Source organism: Carassius auratus, chromosome 34 (genome assembly GCF_003368295.1).
Source record: "Carassius auratus strain Wakin chromosome 34, ASM336829v1, whole genome shotgun sequence".
In the NCBI taxonomy this organism is placed as follows: domain Eukaryota; kingdom Metazoa; phylum Chordata; class Actinopteri; order Cypriniformes; family Cyprinidae; genus Carassius; species Carassius auratus.
Window position 1 is genome coordinate 222,521 of NC_039276.1, and position 18,060 is coordinate 240,580.

Below are 18,060 nucleotides of genomic sequence, written 5' to 3' on the forward strand. Positions count from 1 at the left end.
AGCCATTGTCCTCCTTGGGCACAGAAATGAGAGGGTGAGACAGACGGCAAGAGAGAGAGAAAGTGCCAAGCAGGCTGTGGCACAGCAGAGCTGATTCTGCCCTCCGCTCACATCAGGATTCGGCCTGTGTGCCAGCTTTGTGCCAGCTTGTGTATTGGCCTACATTTGCATAATTCTCACTGTGCCAAGACAAAGCAGCGGAACAGGAAGGACCTGGGTGAGGGTAGGGATGTGTGGAGTCTGTGAAGGCCTGTTTTTGTTAAACTTGAGTGCACTGCTTTCACCTTCAGGTTTGTTTTGAAGCTTAGTTTCATGAAGTATTTATGTGACTTTGAATAGGCTGGCTATGAACTGTTGGGGCAGAATGTCAATTTTAATACCAGTAATATGGTAATTATAATTTACTCATCCAAACCAAAAAAAATGAACCATAAGAGATTTTGTCTATCCCACATTTGCATTCATGAATAATGGCTTAAATTTCAATATCTCACACTAAGCCATCGTTTAACTTTGGAAATTTGATATATAATAACCTTAAATTAAAATAATTTAAAATCATCAATAAAATCTGAAAATAAAACCTGATACATAAAAGTAAAATATATATATAATGTGTGTGTGTGTGTGTGTGTGTGTGTAGATATAAAATTCATGTTAAAAAAAATTTATTTACCTTAAAATATTAAAAGAAATATTAACATGCTTAAAGTAACTTAGAAATTATAAATTCAAGTAATTGTTAAACATGCACTTTAATGTAATGCAAATAAGTAAACAATAACTAAAATAAATAACAAATTAAAAAATGACAAGGAAAAGAGAACAATATATCTAACATCAACCAGTCTATAGGTTACTAGTGCTGATGTTTTGAGACTAAAAAAAGGAAACCCTTGTTCACCCTCACTTAAGACTAACTGACTGTTTGTGCTTATACCCAATATGTGGGCATTTTGACCATAAATGTGTATGTGAGGTGTTCTGTGGATTTGTTTTCCCATGTCTCATTGACTTTTCTTACAAAACTTCTGTTTCTTCCTCCTCGAATGCTCGTCTGTGGGGGCTGTGTTCTCCAAACGGACGTGCTTGTCCCTCTCTCACAGAAAACCACACTCTCTGATCCTCTTTTCTTTTTCTGGCTCATGTCCTGCAAGCCGTTCCTGAACACTGACTCAGACAGCCTGGCTGCACTGAGATAAATGAAGACTATTGATTTCTGAGCAACACACATCACTGGCTTGTTATCACTTGTTATCATTCCTTTACATGCCTGCAGTATTGTCAAATCCTTTTCCTTTATGTCTGCCAGAACAAATGACGAGCTTGATGTTGATAAAGACCATCAAGTCACACAAAAGTTGCTGTGTTTTGTACCGGATCTTGTTTTTGCAGCGGGAAGCCCTGAAATTTTTGAATTTTCCAGATCGCACTGATTCTTTCAGAGTGACTCGATTTTGTAGTGACTTCCAATTTCGCAGAGTAACGTTATATGTATGACCTGACCTTAAACAGAAGCAGTTCTTGACTCTTTTTGAATCTGAAAGGATAAAACGCAGTTTAAGTGAGCAAATGAGTCATCTGAGTCAATTCTGTCTGATTCAGAATGATGACTCCTGTGGTCAATTCAGTCTTACTTTGGAGTTTGACTGTTTCAAAAATTACTTTATTATATTATAATATTATAGTATATTTTATTATATTATAATATTATAGTATATTATATTGTATTATTCAATCAATTTATTTATTTTAATTATTTATATGAAAAGGTACAATATTAAAAACAACAACAAATATATATATTATTATTAATTATGCATTATTCTTTGTTTAAAGCCCTACACTTCATAATATTTAGAATATATTATGTTTATTATATTACAGTATTAACAAAACAATTATATTAAGAATCATTTATAATACAAATAATTATATTATAATAATTGTGGTTATTGTTATTAAAATTGGTGTATATTAAAAAATAATTAATTGCTGTAGCAATTGCATGAAATGCTGCTTAAAGTTCTAGTGTTTTCTATTTTTTCTATTATCATTTCTTTATTTTTTCTCTTTGTTTCTTGAGTAAATCAATTAAAGGTTTCAGGTTAGTTGTGCATAGGAAATTGTCTGTTCTAAAGCTCTTCTTTGTTTTTTTTGTTTTTTTTTTTCTGTAGGTCGGTTCCGTCAAACAGAAGTTCTGGCCACGGTGGCAAACGTCTTCTCTGAGATCTACTCCCAGGTGTCTGGAAGACCCATGGAGAGAATCGGTAGCAGCGACATAGAGACTAAAACCCAGTCTCCGTTAAACAGGAATAATTCTGCTTTAAATGCAGTCAAGATTCTAAAACGGAACATTACGAAACCGAACCTGCTGGCCTCTGTCATGGAAGGAGCAGCCAAACAGCCTTCAGCGTCTGACGATGACAACGCAGAGGGTGCAAACTCTGACGTAGGGGCCGTACTGATGGATACGGAGCACAAACTCCAGCAGAAAGTCTTTAGAAAAAAAGATTCCTCTCTGGCCACAGTGACTGAGGAGGCCCAACAAAGTATCTCAGCAGACGCTTCACTCAATGGAAACGTCCCAAAACCTACGTTAATGAATGGTGACCACTCTACTGAGACACCAGCTCTAGATAAAGACATGTCACTTTCTCCGGTCATGGTGAGCATCAGTCGGGTGTCTGACGCGAGTGACTTCAAGGAACTTGAGCACCAGGACATCATGACTTCCACCCCAGATAAAGAAGTGACCAACCTGCTACCCAACCCGCTCATAGCCCACCTACTCAGCCAGCCCAGAGACTCATTTGAGATGGAAGAGGTACGGTCCCCTCTCGCTTTCACTTTCCTAAAACAATCTTCCTTGCTTTCCCTCATCCGGTTCTCACACTGACAATCATCTCCAAGCTTCTCCTAAACTTTTTTTTTTTGTGTGTGTGTGTGTGTTTTGTTGTAAAAACAGCAGAGGGTCATGACACTCAAGAGCTAAACATTAGTATGGAACATAGAAAGCCTGGAGCATGTACTGGAGATTATGGTTTTGCCTTTAAATATGTTAAAGCATGCTACTGGATCCTGATAGCAGACAGTGTTCATCATTGATACTCAAGTCCAGCTTGACGCAACTTTATCAGTGGCCAACACCATTTCCTGCAAAACTTGCATTTAAAGCTGCCATTTTTGACATTTTAAAATTTGTCCTGCTATTTTAACACCGCTTTTAAAAAGTTCTTTACTCATTTTTAGTATGATATTATATTCTATCATTTAGTTGAGCAAGTGAATCATTTGACCTGATTCTGTGCATGATTCAATGACTCCTGCACTCAATTCAGTCTGATTTGGGATGAGGTTCGACTGTTTCAGTAAAAATATGATATTATATTAAGTACTAAATAGTCAAAATATTAATTGAAATGTAATATTAGAAAACAGTAATAGTAATAATAAACAGAATTTTTTATATCAACGTGCAATTAATATTGGTGTTACTTATTTACTACTGATTTATTAGTAGTATTTTTTTATATATAGGATTTCTTTTTTTCATCAGGAAACATTGCATGCTTTCAGGTGTATAAAGTTTTACTCACCCTCATGTTGTTCCAAACCTGTATGACTGCTTTCTTCTTTGGAGCATAAAAGATGATATTTTGATAAATGTCGGTTTTGTTTTTGTTTTTTTGTGCATATAATTGATGTCAGTGGCCTCCAGTGTTCTTGGAAATGTATGTATTTTTAGTGCTCTGCAGTCATATAGGTTTGGACCAACATAAAGGTGAGTAAATGATGACAACTTTACGTTTTTGGGTGAGTTATCCTTATAAAAAGACAGCTAAGACCATTACAAATAAACCACTTGGTACGTGTTGTCTCTGTACCATTGTCTCTTATAGCTCTGTTTGTTTGAGCATCCTAACACGGCATGATAAAGTAACTCTGGCTTGACCCATAGTGTGAGTTTGGGGTGTGTTTGTCCGACCACCCAGTACTTTTACCAGGTCATTTTATATGCTGGCCTCTTGTCATACCATATTTTCTAACAATGGATCATGAGCTGCATTATTTGAGTTTGTAATGTTCAAGTGTGATTTTATGCTGCTGTGTTGTGATCAGTCAAAATGTTAATGGTTTATTTCTTTGCAGTTGCAGAGCAATGAGGATGAAGCTCTTCCTGGTCCTGGTGGCATGTCTCAACCTGGCAACGGTGAGAGTGGACTGACTGCGGTTATCAGTCGAGCTACCAGGAAACTGAATTTGTATTCATGCCAAAGGCTATATGCAATTTTGAAGCATTCAAACAAATATCATGTAAAATAGACTTCTTAGTAATAGGTTTTCCACTTAAATTTGCTATAGGGTTGTTTACAACATCTGTGAGATTTGGATTGCTGGGAATATCATACTTATTCCTCTTGAGAATGCAATGACCGTGTGATCAGACTCTGTTGTCTTTCCCAAAAGAAAAACACCCACTTTTTCTAAGAACACAGAGGAAGACGTGTTTAATTTAAACAATTGACGTAACTGTGATGTGTTTTAGCATGTTGCCTTATCGCCCAGCCCTAAAGAGCTGAAGGGGACTTTAGGATCTGTTTTAGATAAAGTCTGCCCTCATGTGGTACAAATCAGTAGATGTTCACTATTCAGATATGTAGAAGAATGTTCCAGCTCTTTATCAAACAGCATTTGTGTCATCATGTAGATTACAACATAAAATATTTGGGTCATAATTATGTTCCTTGATAAGCAAAAGTGTGTTGCCAAAGCTTAACTTGAATTTAAATATTTATTTAGGTATGTTACAGAATACGTCATGGAAAACAGAAAAATAGGTGGCAGTAATTTACTGTATTCGCCACACTCAACCTAAATGATGAGATCTAAGCCTTAAAACTTATGAGCATGAATTATAAAAGCTGGTCTGAATTTTGAGAAATCGCTCGTGTTGTGTCTCCCTACAGAGAGGTTTTTGAGGACTACCAGCCAGCAGTCTGACAGCAGCGGGTTTGCAGAAGACCCATCCACAGACGCTTTGGGTAATCACCTGAAGGTACGTGAGTGTGGGCATAACCATCTGGACTCTCTACAGCCTATGAATGCAAAGATTTTCATCCTCTATGAACCCAACAAATGTTTTATTTTTTTATTTAGCTTAAAATATATATATACACACACACAATATTATGAAGATTGTCATTATTATTTTGAATTTAGTGTTTTTTATTTAATTATTATTAATAATAATATTTATATAACTATTTTGTAAAATGTTGTTACATGAAAAATAACCATATTATTAATTGAAATCTAATAAAGTCTGGTTTTCTGAATATTGGTATTGGACGCTAATGGTAAAACAAAAAAATGAAAGTGAGAATATTGACTTTAAGTTCTATAGGAATATGAATATACAGTAAGTAGTGGACAAATTCAGCATTTGGTACATCTGAAAAGCCCTCTAAATCGAAACATTTTTTTAATGATGAACTAAGGTGCACTAGAACTTAAAATGGTGGCATGTGTTCTTAGCGGAATTTACAAAACATAAATGAGGACAAAAATAAATTGCTGGGTTCAAAGTGGTAAAATACAAAGTGTCTATCAATGTTTCTACCAAAGTATGAGTGTTTCTAAGAACCAGTCCTTCAGTAGCTAACGGAAGTGAAACTTCTCTCTTGAACTTTTATTAGGTGCAAGAAAGCTCAGACAGCTGTGACAGCGAAACCACAGTGACATCGCATGCAGGAGAAGTCCGCACACCCATAGCATTGGAGTTCCCCAACTTTGAGAGATTGCAGGGTGAGGAAGCCCATCCTCAGTCCAAGAGAGGCACGTTTAGTGGAACAAACCGTGAGATCACCAGCCTCCAGATTCCCAATCCAAACTCTGACAACATTAGCCCCAATGGTCCGCTACTTTCTCCTGACTATGATAGGGCTTCCATAGTTGAGTCCAATTTCACTACAGTCCAAGAACCCACCACAGACTCTACAGAAGTGGATTCGAGTAGATTGCTAGATCCTGCAACAGATTCCAACTTGGATGTCCAACATGAAGGCAACATATGCCAGCCTGGTTTAGGCATCGATCTAGACTCCTCTCTGGATTTACATCCATCCTCTGGGCCAGAGTCTTCAGATCTCCCAGCGTCTTTGGATTTTGAGCAATGCCACGCTTCAACTCAAAGAAGACAAATGGACCCTCAAACAGCCCCTCAGAGGTCATCTTCTATGGATGAGGAACATCCTGGCCGAGTATGGGTTAGGGACAAGAACTTGCTGAGTGAAAGCTTGGAGAGGAATCCTTTAAGGAGATCCAGCTCCCTCCCAACCTCACCGCTCAGCCCAGCACGAGTGGTCACCTCCATGCGGATCCAACTTGGAAAGGGTTCGGTCAAGCACTGTACCCCACCCTCATACTCGTACCGCTACGATGAGGAGAATCACAGTGTCCAAGAAGTGGATTCCATTATGGAAAAAGACGAAGAAGATCATGCTGGTGGCCGCTCTGAGCTTTTGAACTCTGCTCCAGCAGGTGAATCAAAGATGGACTGGGGAACGCCACCAAATCTTCTCAATGTACCCCAGCATCTGACTCGCTCTTCCAGCTCGCTTTATAGCGTCCCTGCAGACTGGCTCCAGAGGCCCTTGGGTGAAGGGCCAAATTGGAGCACAAATAGCGTCCCAAACCTTAGTCAATTTACGGGCCTGGCCCACCCTCCTCCTCCTCCTCCTCATGGTTCCTTCTCCACTGCCCAACATGGAGTGGCCTCCTTGTACCCTACTGGAGTTCCCCACCACACTTCTTTCCCACAATCGCGGAGTTCACCTTATCATCAACCACTTAAGAGCAATACATTTACTCCACCACAGGGGGCACCATTTACACCCCCGCACAATATGCATTATTCTCATTATCCTCACAGTGTGCCTTTCAGCCCATTCCATTCACCTTATAATATTCCTCAGGGAGCTCCCTGCGGCCCCTCATTGAACATGCACAGCAGCCCGTACCAACCTCACGTCCCTCTCGCGCAACCCCACAGTGCCCTCTATAGACTGGGCAACAACGGTTCTCCTCATCACCCTGGTGTCCCCTACAGTCATCCATACTATCCATCTCCCTCATACCCTTGCTCTTTTGAGACGCCTCCTGCACCTGTCCCAGCGATGGGCAGCACAGAGATGCAGCTCAGAAGGGTCCTGCATGACATTCGTGGGACAATGCAGAACCTTGGTCAGGTAAAAACTGCCAAAAATTATTTTCATACTTTAATACATGACCTAATGAGATTTTATGACTCTCCGAACAATCTTAACCTTTGGTAAACATGATTATTAATGAGGCTGTGACTGAAATGCTCTTAGTAGTAATTGTTTGTGTTTAAAGCCGGGTGGAATGACAGTATACAGTATTTGACAGTACGAATAGGTTAGCTAGTGAAGTTATTTGCTTACACAGAAGATTTATTTGGATGGGCTGAACTGTTTTATGTTATTTACACATAACCGTGATTAGGAAACATTAGGAAAGAAATGTTGCTAGGCACATGTACACACACATATATGTGTGTGTGTGTGTGGCCTCTGACCTGTAATAACTGTTTTGTTTTGCACAGAGACAGAAATATATCTGCGTAAAGTAGAACAAGGAAGTGTGTTCCAGTTTCTTGTGAATCCCACCTAAAATGCAAATATCAGCCGAGTCAGCATGCTGCAGAATCCTGGACTCAGTTTAGACATGCTTTTCCTCTATGACTCATGCCATAACTGATCTGTGCTTTTGTTGGCAGGGCTCATCCGTGCATGGAGGGGACACACCCATTGACAGGATCAGCACACCGTGCTCTGTCCAACCACTTTTTGAGGTACATCATTTCCCAAAGATGAAGCCAACATGGTTTCATAACCCTGAGTTGCATCATTAGAAACCTCTTATGAAACTGAGATGCTCATACAGTGTAGCTTGTGCAAGAGTATCCCTATTATTCTTGTCCCTGCTGACTTGCCGTTGTGCTGCAGGAGCTCCAGATGCGACGCAGGAGTCTGAATGTCTTCAGGACTCAGATGATGGATCTGGAGCTGGCTCTCATGAGACAGCAGTCTATGGTCTACCAGCATCTCAGTCTAGATGAGAGGTGAGGAAACCATAGTTCCTCAAATGACAGATCACAATGTTAAAATATTGGTTTTCTTTATCAACCTTAAATTTATGTGATCGCTGCCACCTCAAATGCTGACTTGTGAAGTTTACTGACTGTTTGCCAGACTTTGGAAAAAAAAGCTATTCGAAACTTAAACCTTTACATCTTATATTTGGGGTTTGTGATGTTGCAGGCGGGAGGCAGAACAGCTTGAAGCACTGCGGACGGCAGTCAGACAGGAGCTGCAGGAGTTGGAGCTGCAGTTGGAAGATTGTCTGCTCTCCATGAATGAACAGATGCGCAGCAGCTCGCAGCACAGCAGCCTTTACCGCCACCACACGGTCAGTGAATGAAATAGCAACTGCCATATAATACATAATCAATTATGCTGTTAATAGCATTTACTTAATATGTTACCTAAAATATATTTCTGTTAGAAAGTACTAGAACAAAACATTCTCATTTTTATTATACCCTCTCAAGTTTGCAAATACAAACTAGTCTTAATGTAAATGCCAATTTTTTTTTTTGTATTAAATTAATACTTTTACTGAGCAAGAATGCATTAAATTTGATCAAAAATAAAGACAATTATAAAGTCACAAAGACTTTTCTGTTAATCAAAGAATCCTGAAAACCAAATGAACCGTGGTTTTCACAAAAATATATTAAGATGCACATCTGTTTTCTTGACCAGAACTATTTCTTGAGCAGCAAATCAGCATAATAGAAAGATTTCTAGAGGAATGTTTGACACTGAAGCCTGGATTACATTTAAACATATATTAGAATAGAAAAAAAAGATTTTAAATTGTAATAATATTTCACAATATTGCTATAAAAAATACAATTTGATCCAATAAGGCAGCCTTGTGAAGCATAAGAGACTTCTTTTTAAAACATTTTACAGACCTCAAACTTTTGAACGGTTGTGTATGTTGATGTTTCTTAATGTTTAGTAAGAGATGCTTGTCTCACAGGGAATGCACAGAGGTCACAGCATGGAAAGCCTGTCTAATTCTTCAGCACTGCGGGCCATGGAGCCGGTGAGTGGGTTATTCTCATGTTACAGGGTCCTGTATCTGATATCATCTGCATGCCTTGTTCTACTCTTTTTCCTCTCATTATTTATAAATTCTTGTATGTGAATATACAGGTGTCGGACCTCCTGAAGGAGCAGTTGTACCTTCAGTCTGAACTGGGATATGAGGCTGCCTCACCCAGGTCAGGCCGCTCGTCGAGGGCGTCCAGTCCTGGAAGATTCAACCGAACGCTTGAGTCTTGCTCTCCTTCCCCGCAGCGAGGCAGCTTTTACCGGACAACCCTCAACCTCACACCCACGGTCCCTGCGAGGCCTGGAATGGAGGTTCCTCGGCCCGTTTCCCCAGAGAGGATGGAGCAGAACATGACGCCTGCTTCCTTGGAGTTGAGCAGAGATGAGGATGAGATGTCACTGGATGGTCACGGGAGCAGGACGACGGAGGACTGCAGTCCCACCGAATGGAGGAGTAGAAGTGGCGGGAATGGTGACTTGCAACATCTTATACAGGAGGTGAGAGAACATGTGTGGTTACTGCACCATTTGAGTGAGCTCTTTGTGGCCAGTTATGCAGTCTAACATCATTTGTTATTCGTCCTCCTGCAGATTAAAGAAAGTATCGCTCATGAAATCCGGCAGGAGATTGTGAACGAGCTTCTGGCTGCTGTGACGCCACGTAGATCTCCTCTCCCAGCCAGGAAGCCTCCTGTATAAGCTTCATAACAGAGGATGGAGGTTGGTTTTGATGGATCACATTATGCTCAGTACAGACCTCGTTGATCTTTTGAATGTTATACGTTAACTTTTTGAAAAAAGTTTCTTATCCTTACAAATTATGCATTTATTTGATAAAAAATGGTGAAAACAGTGTGACACATTATTGCAGTTTAAAAAAAACTTTTTTTAATAGTTTTAAATATATATATATATATATATATATATATATATATATATATATATATATATATATATATATATATATATATATATATATATATATATATGTTTTAAACTATTTTAAAATATAATTTACTCCTGTGATGGCAAAGCTGAATTTTCAGCATCGTTACTCAAGTCTTCAGTGGCGCGTGATCCTTCAGAAATCATTCTAATATGCTGATTTGGTGCTTATTATTATCATGTTGAAAACTCAGACTTTTGTGAAAACCATGATAGATTTATTAATACAAATTCAGCATTTTACCCACTCTTTGTGTGGGCTGTGTAATTATCTGCTTTAGAAGGCAGTAGGCAGGCAGCTCACTAGGTTTTAAAACTCTTCTCAATCAAAATCTCTGTTTTGCTTCCTTGTATCAGGTGAAGAAGTAAATCCTGTGAAATAGTCACAACGAACACTGGTTAAAGCTTTGCACTGAGAACAGCCCAGCACCTCTCTCTGGTTCGGTCCGTGAAGCCCTTCCAGACTCGACTGCTTCTGGACTAGACCTGCAGGGAATATGCTCACGCATTTGAGTCCAGATTCCACTTTTGCAGTGGTTGAGATCTTCCACTTATCTGAATCCGCAAGGGGCACTAGGCTTAGTGTGGTGTCCGTCTGGTACATATATTACAGAAATGTAATCTTTTGGGATGTATTTAATTATGTGATGCAGGCTAGTTGGATGTTTGCAGAGGTTGAAAGGACTGTGGGTAGCTAAAGTTTTCTGTGTGAGTGTGTCTTTGTCTGTCTAGGACAAAAATGTCTACTGAAATCAGACTTGTTTTCTAATTCAGCCTCTGTGAGGAACTAACTGTGCAATACATTTCACTTTTTTCTCTCAAACTTGAACTGATCAATCACAGCTACTGTTCTACCTAATGCACACAGCTGTCTTCATTACATGTTGATGGTCTATCACATACCGTATGTGTAGATGCTTAAACCTTCATAAACGTATTGTCCTGTGAGAAGAAAAAGCTCTAAATTATCTTTACACATACACACACATTAGCAGGCCCATGAATATAAATATATATATAATTTTTTTTTTTTAAACAGCAGTGGATAGTCTGTCAAATCTTCATATGAGAATTTGAAGTGTTCGACTTAATTTTCCTCAGTGTGAATATTTTTTTGTTTGTTTGTTTGTTTGTTTGTCTAAGCTGTAATGAGTTGTAATACTAATTGATTTATGTGCACGAGTGGACAAGTTCCCTTTCCGCTTGGGATGCATGAGGGATAATCATTAATGGAAATCATTAATAAAGATTTATTTATTTTGTACATACAGTTGCCGAGTCATAATTTTGTGGATTGTGTTTGTATTATGGTTTACAATCTTTATACTGTACAAAAATAATGAATATTCCAGGTTACTGCAGAATTAAAGGAATGGTTCACCCAAAAAATTTGATTTCCTAAAAATGTACCCTCAGGCCAACCAAGATGTAAATGACTTTGTTTCTTCATTTAGCATTGCATCACTTACTCACCATTGGATCCTCTGCAGTGAATGGGTGCCGTCAGAATGAGAATCTAATCCACTGACACAATAACACAAGATATACACATCACTCCAGTCCATCAATTCACATCTTGAGAAGTGAAAAGTTTCATGTTTGTAAGAAACAAATCCATCCATGATATAATATGAATAAAAGCAGATATTGCTCATGAATTCCCTATTTGAAGTCAATTATTTATTCGGTTTATAAACTAATCTAAAAACAAACTGCAGCATTTAAACTGATAGAATAAGAGGGAACATTGTCTGTATGATTTAGACCCTTTAACAGCTCTAATAACACTCAAGTTTGTGTATAAGTGCTTCAATAAAAATGTGAGCTGTGTTTGTGTTCTGGAACCATCTGGTACTGTATCCCTCACCTCATAAACTTCTGAAAGGTGGATTTACAATGCCTGCTTTTTATTATTGTTGTTAATGAGTTTGAAATGAAATTTACTAAATATTTTTATTATTGTGCCATTAATAGTTAATCAGTCTTCCTAATCAAGAACATTTATTCACAGCATGTTTTAATATTTTATTATTTTTACAAGCAGTGTGTGCATCTGGGATCTCAGAGGTGACTGAAGATTTTACCCAGTCTAGGAATCCATTTACAGTGTTGGATCAGGTAACTTGGCTTCCAGAAAGTAAGCATGCACTTCATCCATTGATTAGGGGTTCAAGCACGCAGTGCTGAAACCCTATTGTAATTGTTACGATTTTTATTATTATTATTATTTTTCCGCCTTAAAACTGAACGTGCAGCCCAAACCGTAAGGCCTAGAGAGCTGAAACTTGGTCAGATGGTAGTAGTCTTGCTCGCTACTCAGATACAAAGAACCGGCCCAATCGGCCTAACGGGGGCGCTACAGCGCAAAAAACTAAAATTTTTGACATTTTTGGCCGCAGGTCGTAAACCGTTAGCCGTAGACTCAAAAACAAGGCATCGTTGCAATCCTTGGGTTAGCCCGAACAAAAGTGTACAACTGCATTTTTTGCTCTACGACGCACCGTTTTCTCGCAAAATCGAGCTATATCTGAAACCTACTTTTGCGAACTAGTCCTAGGATTTTCAACCAATCGGAACGAAACCACTGCAGAAATATTCCCTGGACACTCAATATAAATAATTATCAAAAAAAAGTTGAAATTTCGATTCTTACGCGAAACAGTACGCCAAAAAGCGTCTATGCTAACGTTAGCCAAATGTTATTTTGACTATAACTCTTGAACGGAATGAGATATCTTGACCAAACTTGGTACACATATGTATGAGCTCAATCTTTGGTCAAATAAAAAAAATTGCGCATCTCTGCCACTTGGGGGCGCAATAAAATTTAAAAAACACATAAATGGCTATAACTAGGCAACCGTTGGCTCGATCGACTTGAAAATTGGTATGCAGTGTCTTGGTCTGAAGGGGCACAAGTACCTATGAGGACATTTGCATATCTCAAAAAACATGGCTGCCATTGGCCAAACAATTTTAAGCACCTATTTGAAAGGGTTAACGGATGTTGTTCGGAACGAAACTCGCTGGGTACGTTCGACTCATGAACCTTAAGGTCTGTAAGAATTTTGAAAGAAATCGGCCACTAGTTGGCGCTAACGAGTTTTATGGCTCTGTAATCACGTGGTGTTTCACATATCAACACAATATGCATATCATTTGATAGATCTCCTCATAATGCACAACTTTGCCTCAAGAACCATTGCTGTCAATCAAATCGTTCAATTGTTATTCACAAATATGTTAAAAAACTACTTTTGCGAACTAGTCCTAGGTTTTTTGTCCGATCGGAACCAAACCACTGCAGTAATATTCTGTGGACTGTCTAGATCAATAATTATCAAAAAAATGTTCAATTTTGTACTTTGGTTAGCGTTAAATGGGTAATTAAGAAAAGGGGTGTGGCCAAACATACCCCAAAGCCTATAAAACCTAAACGAAAACTCAAAACTTTATGAAACGTGGTGAGAACATGTAACAGGTAACTCTTAACAAGCATGCAAAGTTTCATGGAGATCGCACCATAGGTGGCGCTATAACAGTAGAAAAGGTCTCAAAACACAAGATTTATATGGTAAATGGCCTCAAATTGTTTGAAAATGCTCATATATTCACTCAAAAACACTAGATCTTCATATCATATGATAGATCTCCTCATTCTGAACAACTTTGCCTCTGGGACCAATGTTGTCAATAAAGCTGTTAATTAAATATTCAAGATTATTTCAAAAAGTTACTTTGGCAAACTAGTGATAGGGTATAAGCTGAAAATCAATAAAACCACTGAAGTACAATTCTCTAGACTCTGAAGGTCAATAATTATCAAAAACATGTTGAACAGTTGCATTTGGACAACTATAAACCAGTAATTTTATAATATGTTATTTGCATAGTGTACACTAAGGCCTATTAATACAAACAGAAAGCCCACAAATTATCAAAACTGTGTAAAATAATGCATAATTTCATTCTAAACAAGCATGCAAAATTTAAGAGACATTGGTCAAAAAAAATAACAACACTATAACAGTTATATTTAAAAACACAGTGTTGCTTGAGTAAATGCAATTTAGAACCACTAGATGGCAGCGGGAGACCACTAATGGGCTCATTCAGCAAAGTTGAACAGTACTGTTGAAAGGATTCATTAATTCATGCCAAAACATAAAAAAAATTAACTGTTATAACATTTTAAATCTCATTGAGTCAATGTTTTCCATTTTGTTCATACAGATATATCAGTTTTTACAATTTTGCCACATTGTGATTACAGTTTAACCTGAAAATGACATCTAAACTGTTAAAAACTAGTTTAATCATTTAATTTCAGTGTTTGTGTCTGTCTGCCAGCCTATTCTTCATTTTGGATGTCTTTAACTGTCATCCATGCATCCAGGTTAGCCAAGACCACCTCAGAGGCCTTAAATGCTTGAACCCCGTAAAATGCTGCTTGCAGCTTTAATTTTTATTATTATTATTATTATTATTATTATTATTATTACTATTATAGAGATATAGTTTTTATATATGCTCTTATTCTGATTTTGGGTACAATAATGCTGATCCAAAAAAATAATTTGGAAATAAAACATTCCATAAAGCACACAACTATTCAAAAGTTCGGAAATTTGTAAGAAATGTTTTTGAAAGAAGTCTCTAATGCTCACCAAAGCTCCAAAAATGCAGTAAAAACTTAAACATTGTGAAATACTACAATTGAAAATAAGTATTTGTTTTCTATATTAATAGATTTTAAATTGTAATTTATTCCTGTGATGGCAAAACTGAATTTCCAACAGTCATTTCTCCAGTCTTCAGTGTCACGTGATCCTTCTGAAATCATTCCAGTATGCTGATTTGGTGCTCAAACATTTTTTTATTATTATCAATGTTGAAAACAGTTGCGCTGCTTTTTTTTTTTTTTATTGAAATATTTTTTCAAAGGTGTGATTATTTATATATATATATCTTTTTTTAGGGTTCTATTATGAATACAAAGTTCAAAAGAACAGCATTTTTTTGAAATAGAATTTTGTAACATAAATGTTTTTACTGTCACCCTTGATCAATGGTTCTTTGCTGATTAAAAATAAACATTTCTTAATATATACAAACTTTTAGTAGTAGTCTGTGTTCCATGTTTGGAACCCCTAAAAGTTTGTTGCATTAATATGTGTAGAACCTTTTCGATGGAACCTTTAAAAGGCATCTATATGAAAACGTTTTTAAGGGTTCCAAATAATAAGCACAGACTAGAACCTTGCAGTATTTCAATCGTGCTTGATCTGATTCAGGCTGCATGTTTTTTTGTTTTTTGTTTTTTTTTAGCGACTCTGCTCTTTCAGGCCTGATCGTGCTTGTCCTTTGCACTTACCATTTTTAATGCGGGCAACAATGTTAATGGCAGACGATGAAAATACCTATGGGTCAGAAAAATTATTTTGATAACTCAATCTGGCCCACTGTTACCATGGCAACACGTCTCTGAGGTAGAAGGTTGGCGGGAGAGTGAGTTTGTTATTGTGGGCATGCTTGAATGGATTCAGAGGGCCACTAACATAAAAAGGCTACATTAGACCTGGGGGATACTGATGTATAACTGAAATGGCTCGAATAACTTTGACGATCAAGTGGGATTTTCATTTTGAACTGTTAGAGCAGCTCAGCTGTGTCCAGTACAGCAGCATAAAGCTGCTTTGTGTTCATCTACAGAGGAGACAGATTGAGCAGTCAGGGAAAATTTACTTTATTAGAGTCACTATTGGATTTCAATTGGATATGTTTCACGACCACTCAATCTCTCAGCCTCTTGCTTCAGGCAAACACCCACGAACACATGGACAAGGTTGTACTTTTGTCCTTGTGTGTTCAAGAACACACAAATGGACTCTTGGACAGGACAACCTGGTCAGTCTAATGACATCATTTTTAATCAAACCTCAATGCATAATAATTTTGACAGCGTGTGTGACACAAACCTCTGCTGTTTAGATTAATTGCCCTTGCAGTGAAATAAAACCATATCTGTTCAATCTTGTGCAACGTTCTGTCAGAAGCACTGGGACATGGGTAATAAACAGTGCTGGTTTTCGTTCATTAAGCTCCAGTAGTTTCCTCCCTGGTATAATCTCCTTCTGATAACACCTTCTTTTATTTCCAGACTAACCTCAGTTAGACCAGCTGACTCCTGATTATAATATACTGTTCCTTAAAACTAGTTTAACAAGTGAGAAAAATATAAAACATCTTGTTTCTGAGAAGAGTGCCAGATAAAAACCAAGGAATAAATTAGCAAAAAAAAAAAAGTAATCTATGAACAACAAACTAATTATCAAATTGATTATTCATTGTGTTTGATTATTCATTCAAGTTTAAAAGATGGTAAATATAAATAAATTCCCATGAATAAATATCAATAACATTCCCTTCACTTTTGAACAATTTAATGCTTTAAAGTATTTTATTTATTTATTTTATTTTATTGAATTTAAATTGATATTTCTTTTTAAAATAAACCTTTACTTTAAAAAAAAAAAATTTGCAATTCAGTTTAAGCTGCATACTGTGGACTACCATTGCAATATTTAAAAAAATAATTATAATTAACCAACTGTTTTTATAATTTATTTTGAATATTAGTTACAGTTTTGCAGAGCTATCTCCATCTCCCCCTTCAGGTTGTGTTTTAGACAGGCCACAGACTAAGGACCTATTTGAAAGCAGGCAGGTGGATCAATAGCAGTTATCTCATTGGCAGATGTCCAGTGACCTGAACAAACAGCATACAGTAGGTAGCGTCTATCCTGGGTTGCGATTAGGATCAATACATGGTCACACTTTGAACTATTACACCTAATATTATGCCAGGATTCACTTTCATTATCCTTAAAAACAATGTAATTGGGTCTTTTAAAAATATGATTTTCATGCCTAGAAAGTGAATGCAATATGCTAGTATGAATTCTAATTATGCTTAACTTTAAAATATGAATATATAAAACTATATTTTAACATTCTTTAAGTGCCACAAAGTGTGTTGTGGTTGGTTGCTAAGGCATTGCTATGTGGTTGCAAAGGCATTGTTGCATTAGATTGCTAGAATGTGGCTAAGCAGTTGCTAAGTCGTTACTTATTAATTAATTTTTTATTAATTCATTTATTTCTGTAATGCAAAAAATTATAAGTCTACAAACGTAACAGCACACATCTATCTCAGTATACCATATAATTTGAAGTGTCATTAAATGACAGAAGATGTCTATTGAAGTCTAATATACCGTGTGTGTGTGTGTGTGTGTGTGTGTGTGTGTATATATATATATATATATATATATATATATATATTAGCTTTGTTCATATACTAAACCCAAGTGATTCTAGCCTTAGAAAGTACAGCTAAATATAAATTATATCAGCTAGAATTTGCTCTTTGTGAGTGCATTCTTTATTTAATACATTTTAAAAGACCTCGTGCCAGTCACAGATGCCTGGAAATGTCATGGAATCCGTTTCATCCAAAGAGAAGGAATCTTCATTTAATATTTTACATAGACTATTACTACACAAAAGCATCACTCACTTTCGTCTTTAACCCATGATTCGTACTACATCCGCTCTGGCTAAAAATAAAATGACTGCTTTAGCAGGACAGTAAATCATTCCCACCTCCCAAGAATCCCTGAATAATTAAAAATCCATAAATGAAGTGCCAGTGTGATCGAGTTTGTTATACATTATAAAGAACATTCTCTTGTCTCCCGGTTTACTCGTGTCCACGAAGAGAAATCCAGCCATGTGATGTGAAAACTGCAGACAGCATCCTGAATCAGGATCATAAATAATGTAGAAGCATCAGCAGGTCCCGGTGGGGGCTTATATTGCATTGCTCTGAGTCTGGCTAATGATAGAG

The 18,060-nt window shown here is 37.2% G+C and overlaps 1 protein-coding gene across 3 annotated transcripts in view; it reads left to right on the forward strand.

Moving 5' to 3' along the window:
- Window positions 1–11,417, forward strand: part of LOC113052872 (sperm-specific antigen 2 homolog) — a 33,765-nt gene extending 22,348 nt beyond the window's left edge. For all 3 annotated transcript variants that reach the window (XM_026217306.1, XM_026217307.1, XM_026217308.1), the window contains 11 exons: window positions 2,178–2,827; window positions 4,153–4,213; window positions 4,971–5,059; window positions 5,700–7,250; window positions 7,802–7,876; window positions 8,031–8,146; window positions 8,346–8,493; window positions 9,133–9,198; window positions 9,309–9,704; window positions 9,798–9,926; window positions 10,509–11,417. In XM_026217306.1, the coding sequence (XP_026073091.1) occupies window positions 2,178–2,827; window positions 4,153–4,213; window positions 4,971–5,059; window positions 5,700–7,250; window positions 7,802–7,876; window positions 8,031–8,146; window positions 8,346–8,493; window positions 9,133–9,198; window positions 9,309–9,704; window positions 9,798–9,905 (3,260 nt within the window). In that variant the 3' untranslated portion in view covers window positions 9,906–9,926; window positions 10,509–11,417. The remainder of the gene's footprint in view (window positions 1–2,177; window positions 2,828–4,152; window positions 4,214–4,970; window positions 5,060–5,699; window positions 7,251–7,801; window positions 7,877–8,030; window positions 8,147–8,345; window positions 8,494–9,132; window positions 9,199–9,308; window positions 9,705–9,797; window positions 9,927–10,508) is intronic.
- The last annotated feature ends 6,643 nt before the right edge of the window (window positions 11,418–18,060 follow it).